General features: G+C 54.0%; 1 protein-coding gene across 1 annotated transcript; it reads left to right on the top strand.

Annotated features, from left to right (window-relative positions):
* Positions 1–8: 8 nt before the first annotated feature.
* HEYL (hes related family bHLH transcription factor with YRPW motif-like) lies at positions 9–9,256 on the top strand. The gene is made up of 5 exons (XM_009284796.2): positions 9–98; positions 3,978–4,044; positions 4,513–4,596; positions 5,059–5,140; positions 6,616–9,256. Exons 1-5 carry the CDS (start codon positions 19–21, stop codon positions 7,281–7,283), a joined length of 981 nt encoding a protein of 326 aa, XP_009283071.1. The 5' UTR covers positions 9–18; the 3' UTR covers positions 7,284–9,256.
* Positions 9,257–13,104: the final 3,848 nt, after the last annotated feature.

The raw sequence follows: 13,104 nt of genomic DNA, 5'->3' as shown, positions 1-13,104 counted from the left end.
CCGGCGCCGCCTGCGAGGATGAAGCGGCTGTGCGAGGAGAGCTCGTCCGACACGGAGTCGGACGGCACCATCGACGTGGGCCGGGAGGAGGAGTACAGGTGAGGACACGCTGCCGGCGGCAGCTCCCTCCCGGGGGACGGGTCCGTCCCACGGCGGCCGGGGCGGTGGGAAGAAGTCGGGTTTTGGGGTCCCTGCTGCGGGGCAGCTCGGCATCCTGCGGGGAGCCCGGGCTGGAGCGGGGGTCCCCGGCACCGGGCGCGGCGTTTGCTCTGCCCCGGGGCTTGCAGCAGCTCCCCGCGAGCTTCTCGGGGAGGCCGAGTTCGGTGCTTGCCGGGGCATGGCACGGGAGAGCACCGGGCTCCGCCACGGACTCGCCGGGAGTCGCCTGGCACCTCGCTTAACCCCTTCGGCAAGGACGGGCGGGGGGGGGTGTGTGGGATCACTCCAGCGTGCAAGTGTGGGCTGGTGCTGGCGTTAGGACTGACCCAGCAAGGAAACCCAAGTCGTAATACAAGGATTAAAGCTGTGTTACGAGCTGATTGCAGTCAAGAAAATGCCTCATTAAAGCCAGCGCAATTGCCTTCTCCTGCCCGGTGGGGAGACGGGCGGCTCTGATCTTCGTTAGCGGGAGCCTGCTTGCTCGCAGGGCTCTGCACCCCGAGATGGGGCAGCCCCCCCTCTCCCCCCCCAGCGCAAAGGCACCCGTCAGCTGCCTGGATGCCGCTGCAGTCCCAGCGATCCGAGGGCTCCCGGGGAACGTGGACGAAACGAGGAGGTTTTACATGAGAAACGCTTCTGCTCTGCTGATGCATTTGTAATGCACCAGCTGGGGCTTTGATCTTTGTTAAAGAGGGAGCCCGTGCAGTCTGGCCAGCGAAGGGTGCCCTGCTTTAAGCCTGCACAGTTCGCAGGCTCCATCCCATCGCTGCTGAGCTGCAGTTTTGGCTCCAGGGCTTTGCCGCTTGGTGAAATAGCGAGGACAGGACCTCTGCGTGGTTCCCCAGCATTGGCCTCGGGCTTCGCACCGCGTTCCCCTGGGCTGCGGCTCTGCTGGCAAAGGGCATCCCCAGCCACCGCTCGCAGCCCGGGTTCCCATGCTGTGTCAGCCGTTCGCGGGCATGCCCGGGCTCTGAGCGTGCAGACGGCGCTGGGGATGAAGGAAGGGCTCTGTTACTTGTTCTCGTCCAAAAATCAGCTGCTTTTAAACTCTTGTTTCAGTAGCGAAGTGTCCCCCTTCCCTCTGTGTCCAGCGAGGCCCCAGATGAATTCATTCCCTCTTGCTGCTTGGTATCCTGAGCGGAGAAGTCGCCCTGCCCGGTGCCAAGCTCAGGTTCTCGTGGGACTAAATTCATGAGTCTGCTTCTCGCTGATACGGTCACGGGCAGAGTTGGGAATGTCCAACACATAATGTCCTACACAAATTCATCAACCCCTCAGAGAGTTTCCAAGTGCATCAATATTTAACCTACCTTCCTGCTGCAGGTGAAATATATCCCACCTCTTTACATCAGCGCAGCACACTGAGTCTGTAGTACCCCGATGGATGAAATGGAGGAATTGTCATAATATTTTATTTCAGTGAACAGTAACAATTAATTTTTTGATCTCTCTCTGGTGCTGTTAATACGTTTGTCTTCTCAAGCCAGTCGTAGAGCCGGGCAGCGCTGTGATCTGGTGGTATTTGTATACATTTATGTTGTTGCTCATGTCACGCAAACACATGGCCAAAAGAGCTGTTCCTGCCCTGACGAGTTTACACCCCGAGTAATGCGGTCCTGCATGGGGCGCTGGCGGATCGGGCAAAATGAAACACTTCCAGGTGGGGAGCGAGGTGGAGCGATTAGGGCAGAGGGAGGCAGTCAGGCTGTCTGGCCGGGGTTCCCAGCCCCATTACCCATCGGTCGCGTGGTTTGGGCAAACCAGTTCCCCCGTAGAGCGGGGGTGAGTCACTCTGGGTGTGAGGCTTGGTTCAGTGCGTGTAGCAAGTTTAGACTCTGGGGTCACTGCAGAAGTGCAAGATACTGCTCGGTTTGGGGGGGTTTTTTTGCTTTTTGTTTTGAATAAAAAGCCAAAGTTATGCTGTAAATTATAAAATCAAGCAAAGAGCAATGCAGAAATTTTAATCATCAGAGAATATAGTTACGGTATCTTTTATGTGGTTCAAATCTGTCAAACATGCTTTTAAAATATATTTTGCAGTAAGCTAGGTTTTTACATCCACATCTGGAACTGCAGCTCACAAAGAGCAATGCGTTCGGACACCTCTGCAAAGACAGTTTCAAAATTCACTGTTACGGACTCCTTGAACGCGTACTCCACATTCCTGCGCTGCCAGGCGAATTCAGTACCTACCCCCTGCACTTATAACACCCCAGCGTCCGTGCAGAGCCCGTTTTCACATCATACGTGCTCATCATATGTGCGTTTATGTATACTGGCAACGCGTGTTCATACTTGCGAAGCCAGCCAGCACCTATGCCCAGAGGAAGCCCACCCAGCAGACATTCAAATAGGGTACCTGTATGGAGATGAGTGGAGCAGTCAGCAGTAAAACCACTTCTGAAAGCACCTCACTTGGGCCCAACAAAACGTATTTTTAATGGGCTGAGTTTGGTCTAGTCTTTGGCTTGCTGTGCAGACAGCACTGTCTCTGCAGAAACATCTTTAATAGACTGCTATTAAAATGCTTCGTCAAACTGAAAAATATTTTGATTTGATGGGGTGAACCCAAATGCCCCTTTCCTGATTTGTGTGTCTTATGCGGTCTCCGAGTCCCTCCGGAGCGCTGTGCTGGCCAGGGTTGCAGACTGCCGTCTCGCCTGCGTGTTAACATCCCTGCGCCAAGTTTCGTAAGGCGCAGAAAGAGCCCCGAGCCAGTCCCGCTTTCCAGAGGGAGAAACCCCGCTCGGGGGAGGTGGAAGGTGGCCCAGCCGGCCTCCCCCCAGGCAGAGGGGTTTTGCTCCAAGGAGTTTCCCACGGCCGGTTATCCATCTTTACGGAGACTTCACCTCTGTGGGGACCTAAGGATTGAACTTTGCCTCACCGTGCATGTCTAGTGCTGACCTTTGGTGTCTTTAGCCTCACCCGTGCTCACCAGGCACAGGATGGTTTGTGGGACCCTTCTTTTTAGCCTGTCCCCCCGTCTCCCTTGAGCTAGAGCTGGTCCCCGGGGCTGTTGGCCAGCAGGCAGGGTCCCATCACCTCGTGCCGGGTGTTCCCCCTGCCTGGGTCCTGGCCCCTCTCTGTCTGGTTCAGGGGTGTCCGCACATTCAGAATATCACGGCCCACCCCAAAAATTGTGGTTTGTGAAGCGACTCTCCAGGAAGCCCTCAGAAACCACATCAACGCTGCCGTTAGCCTCACCCTGAGGAGCAACCAGCCCTTTGCTGCCGCCCTGGGTGGGAGCTCAGATACATGCTCGCGCTATCGCAGCTCCGAGATGCAAAGCCCTGCAGACAGGGCAGGCTCAGACATGAGAGCCGGGAGGTTTGCACATGGAGAGGAAAAAAAAAAAAGGCCATGACTCCGGAGCTCGGATCGCTGCTTTTCCAGCCCCGTGGAGATGCCACACGGGCTGAAGACATGAGAGCCGGGAGGTTTGCACATGGAGAGGAAAAAAAAAAAAGGCCATGACTCCGGAGCTCGGATCGCTGCTTTTCCAGCCCCGTGGAGATGCCAACACGGGCTGAGACTGAAGGGGACGTGTGCCTGGTAGCGGATGGGCAGTTTGGTGCAGAAATCTGTCCCAGGCTGATGGGAGACTCTCGGAGGGGAGAGAGTGGGATTCGAGTCTCTGCTTGGCTCCCTGTCCCCAATTCCTGAGCTCTGTGTTGTGGGTAAAAATGAGATGGGAACCACAGAAGACATTATTCGGGGAGGGGGGGAAACTGCAGATGGCAAACGTGTGTAAAGCATATGTGCAACAGAGGTTTCTCTCCAGCTAGCGCAAGAAATGATTCCCTCTTCTTCCTTTCCAGCCATGTTTCCAGGTCTGTGTCTCCCACTACGACATCTCAGATACAAGCCAGGAAGAAACGGAGAGGGGTGAGTCTCATTTGCGTTGACCAGGGTGGTTGTGCTGTGTCTCCCTGGGGGGTCAGGCTGGTCCCAGCTGTGTGCCAGGGCTCCCCGTGACATCCCTGTGTGCGGTGGGGTGCTGTTGGCACGTCCTTACTGTGGGGACACAGTGCAAAATTGACTTTACACCATTCCCTGCTCCATCTCCTGCAGAACTCTCCCCACAGCCAATTGGAGATTTTTTGCAGAGGTTTGGCCTCAAATCTGGCAGAAAGGGGTGGAGATAGGGGTGGAGGAGAGCAATTTCACCTGGGGCTATCACACCAATCAGTTAATGTTTCTTTGCTCAGCTTTTGCACCCAAAACATTTACTTATACGGCCCTGTTCAAAGCGCCTCTCTCAACCTGCCATAGCTGTTAATGAGGGCTTTAAACCCGTGAGCTGTGGCCGTAAACGACTGTGGTTTCTTCTCTCCACTTGGAAATCTCCCGCAGATCATTGAGAAGCGGCGCCGTGACCGCATCAACAGCAGCCTCTCCGAACTGCGGCGCCTGGTGCCCACCGCCTTCGAGAAACAGGTGTGTGTGTCCGTGATTTCCATTCATCCTCCTGTGCGGGCTGCATTTCAGCAGTGTAAGGGTAGAGCCCTCAGAATGAGAAAGTCTGGAGCATTGCTATGTCTTTCTTATCATCATCACTTCAGGGAGTAAGTAGGTGGTGAAACTGGGTGGTAAAACAGTATTAACAAATATTCAGGAGCCCTAGGGAGGATAAAATCAATCCAGAAAGTGTTTTGCAGATATGAAGATGCACAGAAATGGGGATTTTCAGTTTGCATCAGGGAATCTTGGGAAGGAGCTCCATTTTCTACTCACTTGATGTAAAAACCAGAGCCGATGCCCTGCTCCAATCTGAGCACTCCTGGGCTTCAGGAGGGTTTCGGGGAGGAGGTCATCGGGAAAAACCCAGCTCCTGAGAGGCACAAAACCCTAGACCATAAAATGATGAATTGCTCTTTTTTTCCTGCTGCCAACACACAGGGGTCTTCCAAGCTGGAGAAGGCAGAAATTCTACAAATGACAGTAGATCACTTAAAAATGCTTCATGCCACTGGAGGAACAGGTAAGAACCACTCTTATAAGCGTACGGGTGAGGTGAAGGTGAAAACCTGGAAGGAAAATTCCCCATCAGCCTCAGCAGCAAGCAATATCTTGGTGCTGGTGTGCCTTGCTGACACCAGCCAGCACCAAAACGAATGCTGCCCTGCCTGCTTCCCAAGGGAAGTATTTTTCGAGGGAGGGCAGATGGATGTTTCCTGCCCCGTTGTTTTTCTTATGTCTAACATGTGGGTCAGCATCCCATACATATATTTGGAAGACTGGGGTATGTGGGATAGCAAGTCCCAAAGACCCACAGGGACAGCACCACTGCTGTTGACGCACACCCCGCTAAAAGCTGCCAGCCAGAGACGCGCTTAGTCCTGCTCAGAAATGGAGCCTGCTTCCAGAAAAACGATATTAAACTCTTTACCTCCTCCCTGGGATACATTTCCTGCAGAGGCTGAATTCTGCATGGGGACTCTGCAAATAAACAAGGCTTTTTTCCCTTTCTGTTCTTTTTTTTTTTGTTCTTGGTTGTTATAAGAAGAGAGAGGGAGCCCTGTGCAAAATTCAACAAAGGTCTTATTTGTACTGAGACCTCAGTACAGACCCTCTGTCCTGTTCCAGTTAACAGGATGGAGATCACAGCTCCAGTAAAGAAGCCTCTGGCTTGCTTACCACCCATTTTTGGCTTGCTGGGGACATTGCTGGCATCCAGGCTTTGGTTCAGGGCTGTAACTTGGTCTGGAACATTTGTTTAGATATTCAGTTTGACTGCACTGCAACAAAGGGCTGTATTGTCAGGAGAGACCCCGTCAAGCAGAGTGGTCCAGCGCTTCGCTGTGCTGTGACATTCTCTGCTTTATTGCTTATCGTCTCATGAAGCTGCAAGTAGGGAGCAGAAGCCTAAAAATCAGCCATCGGTTGCATTTTGTCTTGTTGATTTTTGTGGCTTTGAGCTTTCTCGGCCCAGTGGTTTTGGTTCTGCCGCTGTCCTGTGTCCTTCAGCCGGACATCTGTTTAAATGAAGTATAAAGATTGGGACCCAGGCAGAGGAAAACGGTGCTAAGCTGTGCATCGAGGAGACACAGTGTCCCGCTGTTCTGCAAGACCGGGGATGGTCCATTTGCAAAGAGGGACCCAGTGCCCATCTAGCCCACAGTCGTGTCTCCAGCAGGGGTAACTGACAGAGTCCAATAGGAAAAATTTCTTCCTTCCTGAGCACGGTTAATGAAACCTCTTGCTCGTCTCACATGCTGGAGTAAGAGGCTTCATGACCCTGGCAGTTTTATCCCGATGAGATAACCGCAGATGCTATTCTCACGCATGCAAATGTCCAGGCCTTTCGGACACCCACTTGGCTATCTGCTTCAGTAATATCACACGGCAGCAAAGTGCCTCAAGTGAAATACACAGTGCATTAGAGAGGGTAGTGAAATCAAAGCACATTCCTGAGCTCTGCATGGACTTACTGTCACCCGTGTCCTCTCCCTACAGGCTTCTTAGATGCTCGAGCTCTGGCCGTGGATTACAGGAGTATCGGCTTCCGCGAATGTCTCACTGAAGTTGTCAGGTACCTAGGTGTCCTCGAGGGCCAAAACGCTGCCGACCCCATCCGGCTGCGACTCCTCTCCCACCTCAATAATTACGTGGCAGAAATGGAGCCTTCGCCTGTGGCCACTTCCCTCCTGCCCATCCAGACGTGGCCGTGGTCCTTCCTCCACAGCACTGCTGGCCCCGTGCAAATCCCCAGGAGGGAGGCTGCTCCCGCTCCGGTTGTTTTGACTGCATCTTCCCTGGCTTACCCAAGCACTGCTGTGAGGCCAGCCCCGCTTCGCCGTGTCCCCAGCGACATGCTGCCGTCCCGCCGAAGCTTCCTGGCCAGCAGAATGGCCTCTTCCAGCCGGAGGGCCCGAGGCACGGGCTCGTCTGCAGCTGTAGCAGCTGTGCCCAGGATGCCGTCGCCAGCGGGCGTGTTGAGAGAGGGTTCGTCCAAGAGCAGCCAAATCGCGACGTTCCTCTTCTCGCCAGCCTCCGCCGGCGTCCCTGTTCCACCGGCTTACACGGTGCCTCCCGCCTTGGGTGCTGCTGCGCAGGGACCGGGGATCAGGGTTGGGACATCCAGGATCTGCCGCTCCTGGGCGACTGAAATCGGGGCTTTCTGACCCTCCCCTCCCCTTCGGAGACAGGAATTCTTCAGCACTCGTTGCCCACAGGCCTAAGAACAAACTCAGTTGAAAAGGCATCTTTCCTGCTTTGCAGAAGCCAAGGATCCATAAAGAAAATTCTCTTTACTCTTCCCTCCCTCCTCGCACTGCCTTCCTTGCCTCACCATCACATGTCCTCTCCCTCGTGATGCCTGCAAACGTAAATCACATCCAATTTGATGCACTTGTCTGCACGCGGCTGTACTCCAGACCCTTCTGGCTACGAGGGAGGGGGCACATGCAGATCCCAACCCTGTCCCTCCTCCAGCAAACCCCTCTGCAGAGCCCAGCATTGCTCTCCTTTGGAAAAAAGCCAGCCTTGAAATACTGTCTTACTTCCTTGGGGACTCAGAGCTGCCAGACAGAGACTTGCTCATGCTGATTCCCTGCGATGCGTCCCCCAGCTGCGGCACCTAATTTTGGTGTGGTGGGAGGGACGCAGCTCACCCCTCTCCCCAGCACTGCTGGCACCCGGCAAGGCAGGCTAGAACCCCCCCAGCTCCCTTAACAAACTGGCTGCCTGCTAATCCCCATGCTTTCCTGGCTGCATTACCAGCTTTTCCCACTTATGTGCCCTTAAGGTGGAGTGAGGCAACAGCTTAACAGAGCTCGTTCCCACAGCCGAGCTGAAATACTGCCGTGTCTTCAGGGCCTGTGCTGGGTCCCTGCACAACCCGTGCAGGAGCAGCTGGCCAGGGTGCCTGGGCGGAGGGAGGCTTCTGCAGCCCTTGCTCCACACCGAGGTGTGAAGAGGCGAGATGAGATGAGGTGAGACAGAGGATTTCAAAGGGACGTCTGTCACGGAGGAGAAGGCTCTGACGGCCAAAGTGAGAAGAAAAGGCCTTTCCCTCTGCCAGTCTCCCCACTGGAGCCGTCTCTCCTCCGTCCCCTGCTGAACAGCCGTGACTGCAAAGGGGGGAGAATAGGTCGGACCAGCCTGCATTTGAAGTGCCTCCCTTGTTCTCTCTTAGCCCTGCATCCCTCACCCTCTCCTCCCACAACGTCTCTGTTTTCTTTCTTCAGCACCATGTTTTGGTCTCACATTGCTCATGCCTCTCCCTGGGCCAGGACGAAAAGCCACTGAGGTTTCACCGCAGACCTTGGCAAGCTCTGGGTCTGCACTTGTCCTGATTCCCGAGAGCTTTTTCTGCCTTGGCCTGCGTGCCCCTAGATAACTGACGCAGCAGATATGCCTCTGCTCCTCCAGCTGTCCTCCCCTCTTCGGGCAGAAAGGAACAGAAACTTGAAGCTCTTGAGCTACCCTGCTCCTGTGCCATGTCCCTAACTGCCATGGTGGCCAGGGCAGGGTCTCCCAGTGCTCCCCCTCGTCTGAACAGTCCCTGCTCCCTGCATCTGTGCCTTGACTTGCTGGGATACACGTGCAGATTAGCCTGGACCCAGTTCCATGCCCACCCCGAGGAGTCTCGCCCGCCTCTACAGCACTGTGACATGAAAAGAGAGAAAAGTGTGGAAAGGTCAGTGCAAAGAAAGATAAAAAAGAGGGAGAAGATCTCTCTTGAATGGGAGAGGCTCTCCCCACGCCTCAGGTCAAACGCACAGCCGGTTAGACCATGTGGATGAGCTGGGGTTTTCGTTCCTACAGATTGTATCTGCCATGTGCATGTATGTTATCTGCTATTGTTTTGAAAGTGAGTCCCTCCCAGTTGTTTTGATGAAAGTCATCGCACTTAACACACAGAAATGCCTCTGCTACTTCTCCTCACCCTTGTCCTGAAGTGCCAGAATCAGCCAGGAACAACATATTCCCTTTTAATAAAGTCAGAGGAGGTCCTCGCGGACCCCGGTTGTTCCTGTGGCTGGTTGGCACGCTAGAGCTCACAGCAAGTAGCCTGGCCTCACTTTACACTGTGCAGAGCTGTTAGATTCACGAGCTGTGACATCCAGCAAAGGTGTCAAATAAAGTCTTTCAAACCCCTGTCCTGGTTGTGAAATGTAGTGTCGATGTGAATCTATTCTGCTAATCCAGCCTGCTTGGATGACTGCTAGTTTTGCGGCAGGTGAGCTTTTGTTCCTGAAAAGCTTCAAAAAAGGTAAGATGTAGTTTGTAAGGTAACATCCCTGCTGGTCGTTTTATAGCTGCTGCTCTTCGTAACTCTGGTCCCGTGACTTTTTACTTTGCAAACCACTATGTGAGTCAAAATCAGCCGGATAGTCAGCAACGCTTGCCCTGAGATTGGCAATAATCCGTGGCTTGAGAACAAATCATTTCATTTAGCTACCAGCGTCCACAAAAATGTCAGGGAACAAATCGTGTCCAGCAGAGCCTTGCAGCCAGACGCCGAGGGCTCGCCTCGGTCTCCTGACCCTTTGCAAGCAGGACCAGAATAACCCCTGCTGCATCTTGCTGTTGGGAAACGCTTTGGACTAAACAAAGAGCCACAGCTGAGAGCTTGTCTCTGTTTTGAGGAAAGGACCAGTAAATGATCTTTCTCGTGAAAGATGCTGGGAGAATTTTCCGGGGAATGGTGGGAATTCAACTTCCTTTCCCATAACTCCTTCTCGTTCCAAAATGCCTTTCAAAACCGCCCATAAATCCCTGCCTTAAGTGCTGTGTTGGGAATTGTTGGAAGGGAGCAACTGCAGCTGTGATGGAGTAACACAGCATCCGTCTGGAAGCGGAGAGAAACTTCAAGAGCAATAATAGGGCTATTGATGACGGGTAGTCCCACTGGTGCCTGGGCTGCCCCGACCCGGCTGGAGGCGGCGGTGGGAGCTCAGTGCTCTGGTGTGGCCTCAGCCAGAGAGAGGAACCAAATTACCCTCTGTGGGAGGCAGGCATACAAACCAGCCCCGTGGGCTACAGTGGTAAAACAAAACAGAGACAGTGAAAAAAAAACCACTTCCTGATCTCTGCTGATCAAACGGGAGCTGGAGCGCGTGGGAGGGCATCGGTTCAGGCCCGTGGGGTTTTCTCCCCACAGCAACATGGTGATTAGAGCAGTAGCCCGGGACTGGAGCTTCATTTTTTTCCCCAGGGTTTTCTTTAGCCTAAATGTCTTCTCTAACACATCCTGGCAACTTTTGATCTACCCTGTAGGGGAAATCCCCGAACTCTCCGCGCACTCTCTTCATCCTTGTTCTTCAGGCAAAAAAACATAATGAAGAGGCCTATGGGAACGCGTGGGCTGCGTTCAGCGCAGTCCGGCTGGGGCTGCTCGGTGGCACACAGCGCTGTTAAACACCCCTCCAGTTCTGACAGCAGCAGGGCTGGAACGAAACAGGGTCCTGATGAACGAGCCTTTGCCTGCTACTTGGAGGGGACGAGGCCACTTCCAGGCTGCGGGAGATTTGCTATGCAGCAGGTGCTCTAGCAGTGAGCGAGTCCTGCTCTCCCAAATTCCCCTGGGTGAAAAATGTTGCTTATCTGAGTTCTGCTGTTCCTTGCCCTGGGTGAAATGCTCTCCCTCCTGCGCTTACGCGTTTTTCCGCTTGCAGTGCAATCCCGGCCTGCCCTCTACTGGTAAAATCCCAAAGCTAAGCAGGAGAAATCCTAAACCAGGGTCAGCATTTGGCTGAAAACTTGCCATCCGTGTTGAAAAATGGATGATCTTTTACGATGACCATCAGCAACTGAGGTACCGCTCAGGTAGCAGAGCAGCTTGGGAGGCCTCCAGGTGGTGGGTCTCACACCAGCATCATTGATGGGGATGGACTGGCGAGATGAAGACATTAGAAGATGTAACCTTTGCTCCAGGCACTGCTGAAGGTCTTGAGAGGGTGAACTGGGAGGATCTCGGGCATCACTGGTCACCAGGAGCAGCTGCACTCGTGTGTTGAGGGTACCAAGAGCAGTGGGGTCCCTGGGGCAGTTTTGGGCCCTCATGGGCAGAGGGTACCCCCGGCCCATCTGTTTGTGTCAGGAGTTAAAAGGACCAAGGAGGACACAGGACTGTAGCTGTCTGCATGGTGTCCCCTGGGAGGGGACGCAAATGTCAATAAATATGTTTCAAATAAAAGTCATTCTCAGTGTAGCCACAGCTGCTGCTTGCAGCCAAAGGGCGTTTTATGTGGAAACATGTTCTTCGAGCTCTGCTGTGCTTTGACTTTAGCTGTCAGAGCAGGAGCCACTCTGAACTCCTTCCACAGCAAGACACTCGTCTCAGCCTGTGGTTTCCCAGCTGAGGAGATGCCGGGCTGCAGGGGACCGAGCAGTGAAACAGCGCCAGGCGCCAGGCATGATCCCACCAGTGCACACCAGTGCTGCCTCCCAGCACCGCCGGCTCTTGGGAGGAAGATGATAAGCTCAGGAGGAGGATGATTTGTGTCTTTAGAAAATAACCTGGACTGAAAATATTGCAAAATATTACAATTTACTTTGCTATTGTTACTTTTATTCTGCTACTCTCAATTATTCCACTGTAATGAAGGGATAGGTATCATATGCCATTTTTATGATACAATTATCCCACTTTTAAAGCAAATTAAAGGCAATGTAATGTAGAATTTAAAAGTCACAGCAGACCGGCTACCAGCCTCTGTAGACTATCTTAGTCCCCCTTAACAGGACATCTATGGTGCCTGAAGGTCACTGATGAATCACTGAATCCTGCACTACTGTGTCCTCACGCTCTGCTGAAGATGCTGGAAATAGATAATTACGGGTCTCCCCGGAGCTGAATCTTGTGAGTGTAAAGCTGTGGGACAGTGGAGGGGGGTGAATCCCTCTCTTGTTCCAGCGGCTTTCTTCTGCATTCAGAGTTGTTCAACCCTCACCCTGGGAAGAGGGACTGACAGCTCGCTTCCACAGGGAGATGTCAAGGACCCTTGGTCCTGCTCCAGGGTGGCCCATGATGTGAGCTGGTGCAGCGCCGGGGCTGCAGCAGGAACTTGCACGTATTTGAGGAAAAATTATGCTCTGAAGAGGAGGAAGCTGTGGGAATGGCTCCAGCTATGACCGCTCCTCATCTCATTGCCAGCAACACCTCCAAAACCATAGCTTGGAGCAGCGAGAAAAATTATCCCAGAGGAATTATTCGCTCTCCTGGTACATTCCTCTGCTCGTCCTGCTCCTTGCCCCAGTCCCAGCCCCATGGCCCCGCTCTCTCCAGGAGACTCCCCTGGGCCCCTCGTGTTTCATGGCAGGACTGAGCTGCCCTGCGAGACATCTGCATGCAGAGGATGGGGATGGGATGAAAAACAACCCCAAAACCACCCCTCTGGGGGGTGTTGCTGTGGGTGCATGTCCCTGCCAGCTGCCCGCAGAGGATCGTTTCGCCCTAAACCTGGTCCGCCATCCCTGTGCAGGGACAAGACTTTGGTGTTGCTCGAGCCACCATGGGATCAGTACGTTGACTGAGCTGCGAAACTGCACAGCTGTCCTCCAAACGCCGCCCGGGTGCCATTTTTCATGGCAACCACATGGATTTGAAGGATTAGGAAGCTGTTGTGCTTATTTATTGGGTTGGTTGCTGGCTTGGGGGAGGTGGACATCCCTGGGAGGTGAGGGGTGCATGTTGTTGGGCAGCCTGAGGAAAACCAGGTCTCGCCGAGGAGCGGCGAGGGGCTGGGGTCTGAAGGGGGGCGCCTGGCAGCGTGGCACTAGGCCCTCCCGGCATGCGTTCATCGTGAGGGGCCTGAACCTCCCCAGAGGGATTTGGGATTCCTGGCACTGGGAGCAGTTCGGAAAGAAATGGAGGCCCAGCTTGTCCTGGGGCATGTGAGGAGGCCGGAGCCAGGGCGATGGCAGGGCAATCCTGAGGGGCCGTGGGCCGCCATGTCCCCGACGAAGGTCGTCGACTGGCGGCCCCAAAATGGCGGG

This window comes from Aptenodytes forsteri, unplaced genomic scaffold (genome assembly GCF_000699145.1).
Source record: "Aptenodytes forsteri isolate BGI_AS27 unplaced genomic scaffold, ASM69914v1 Scaffold7, whole genome shotgun sequence".
NCBI lineage: Eukaryota > Metazoa > Chordata > Aves > Sphenisciformes > Spheniscidae > Aptenodytes > Aptenodytes forsteri.
This window is presented reverse-complemented; position numbering and strand designations above follow the sequence as displayed.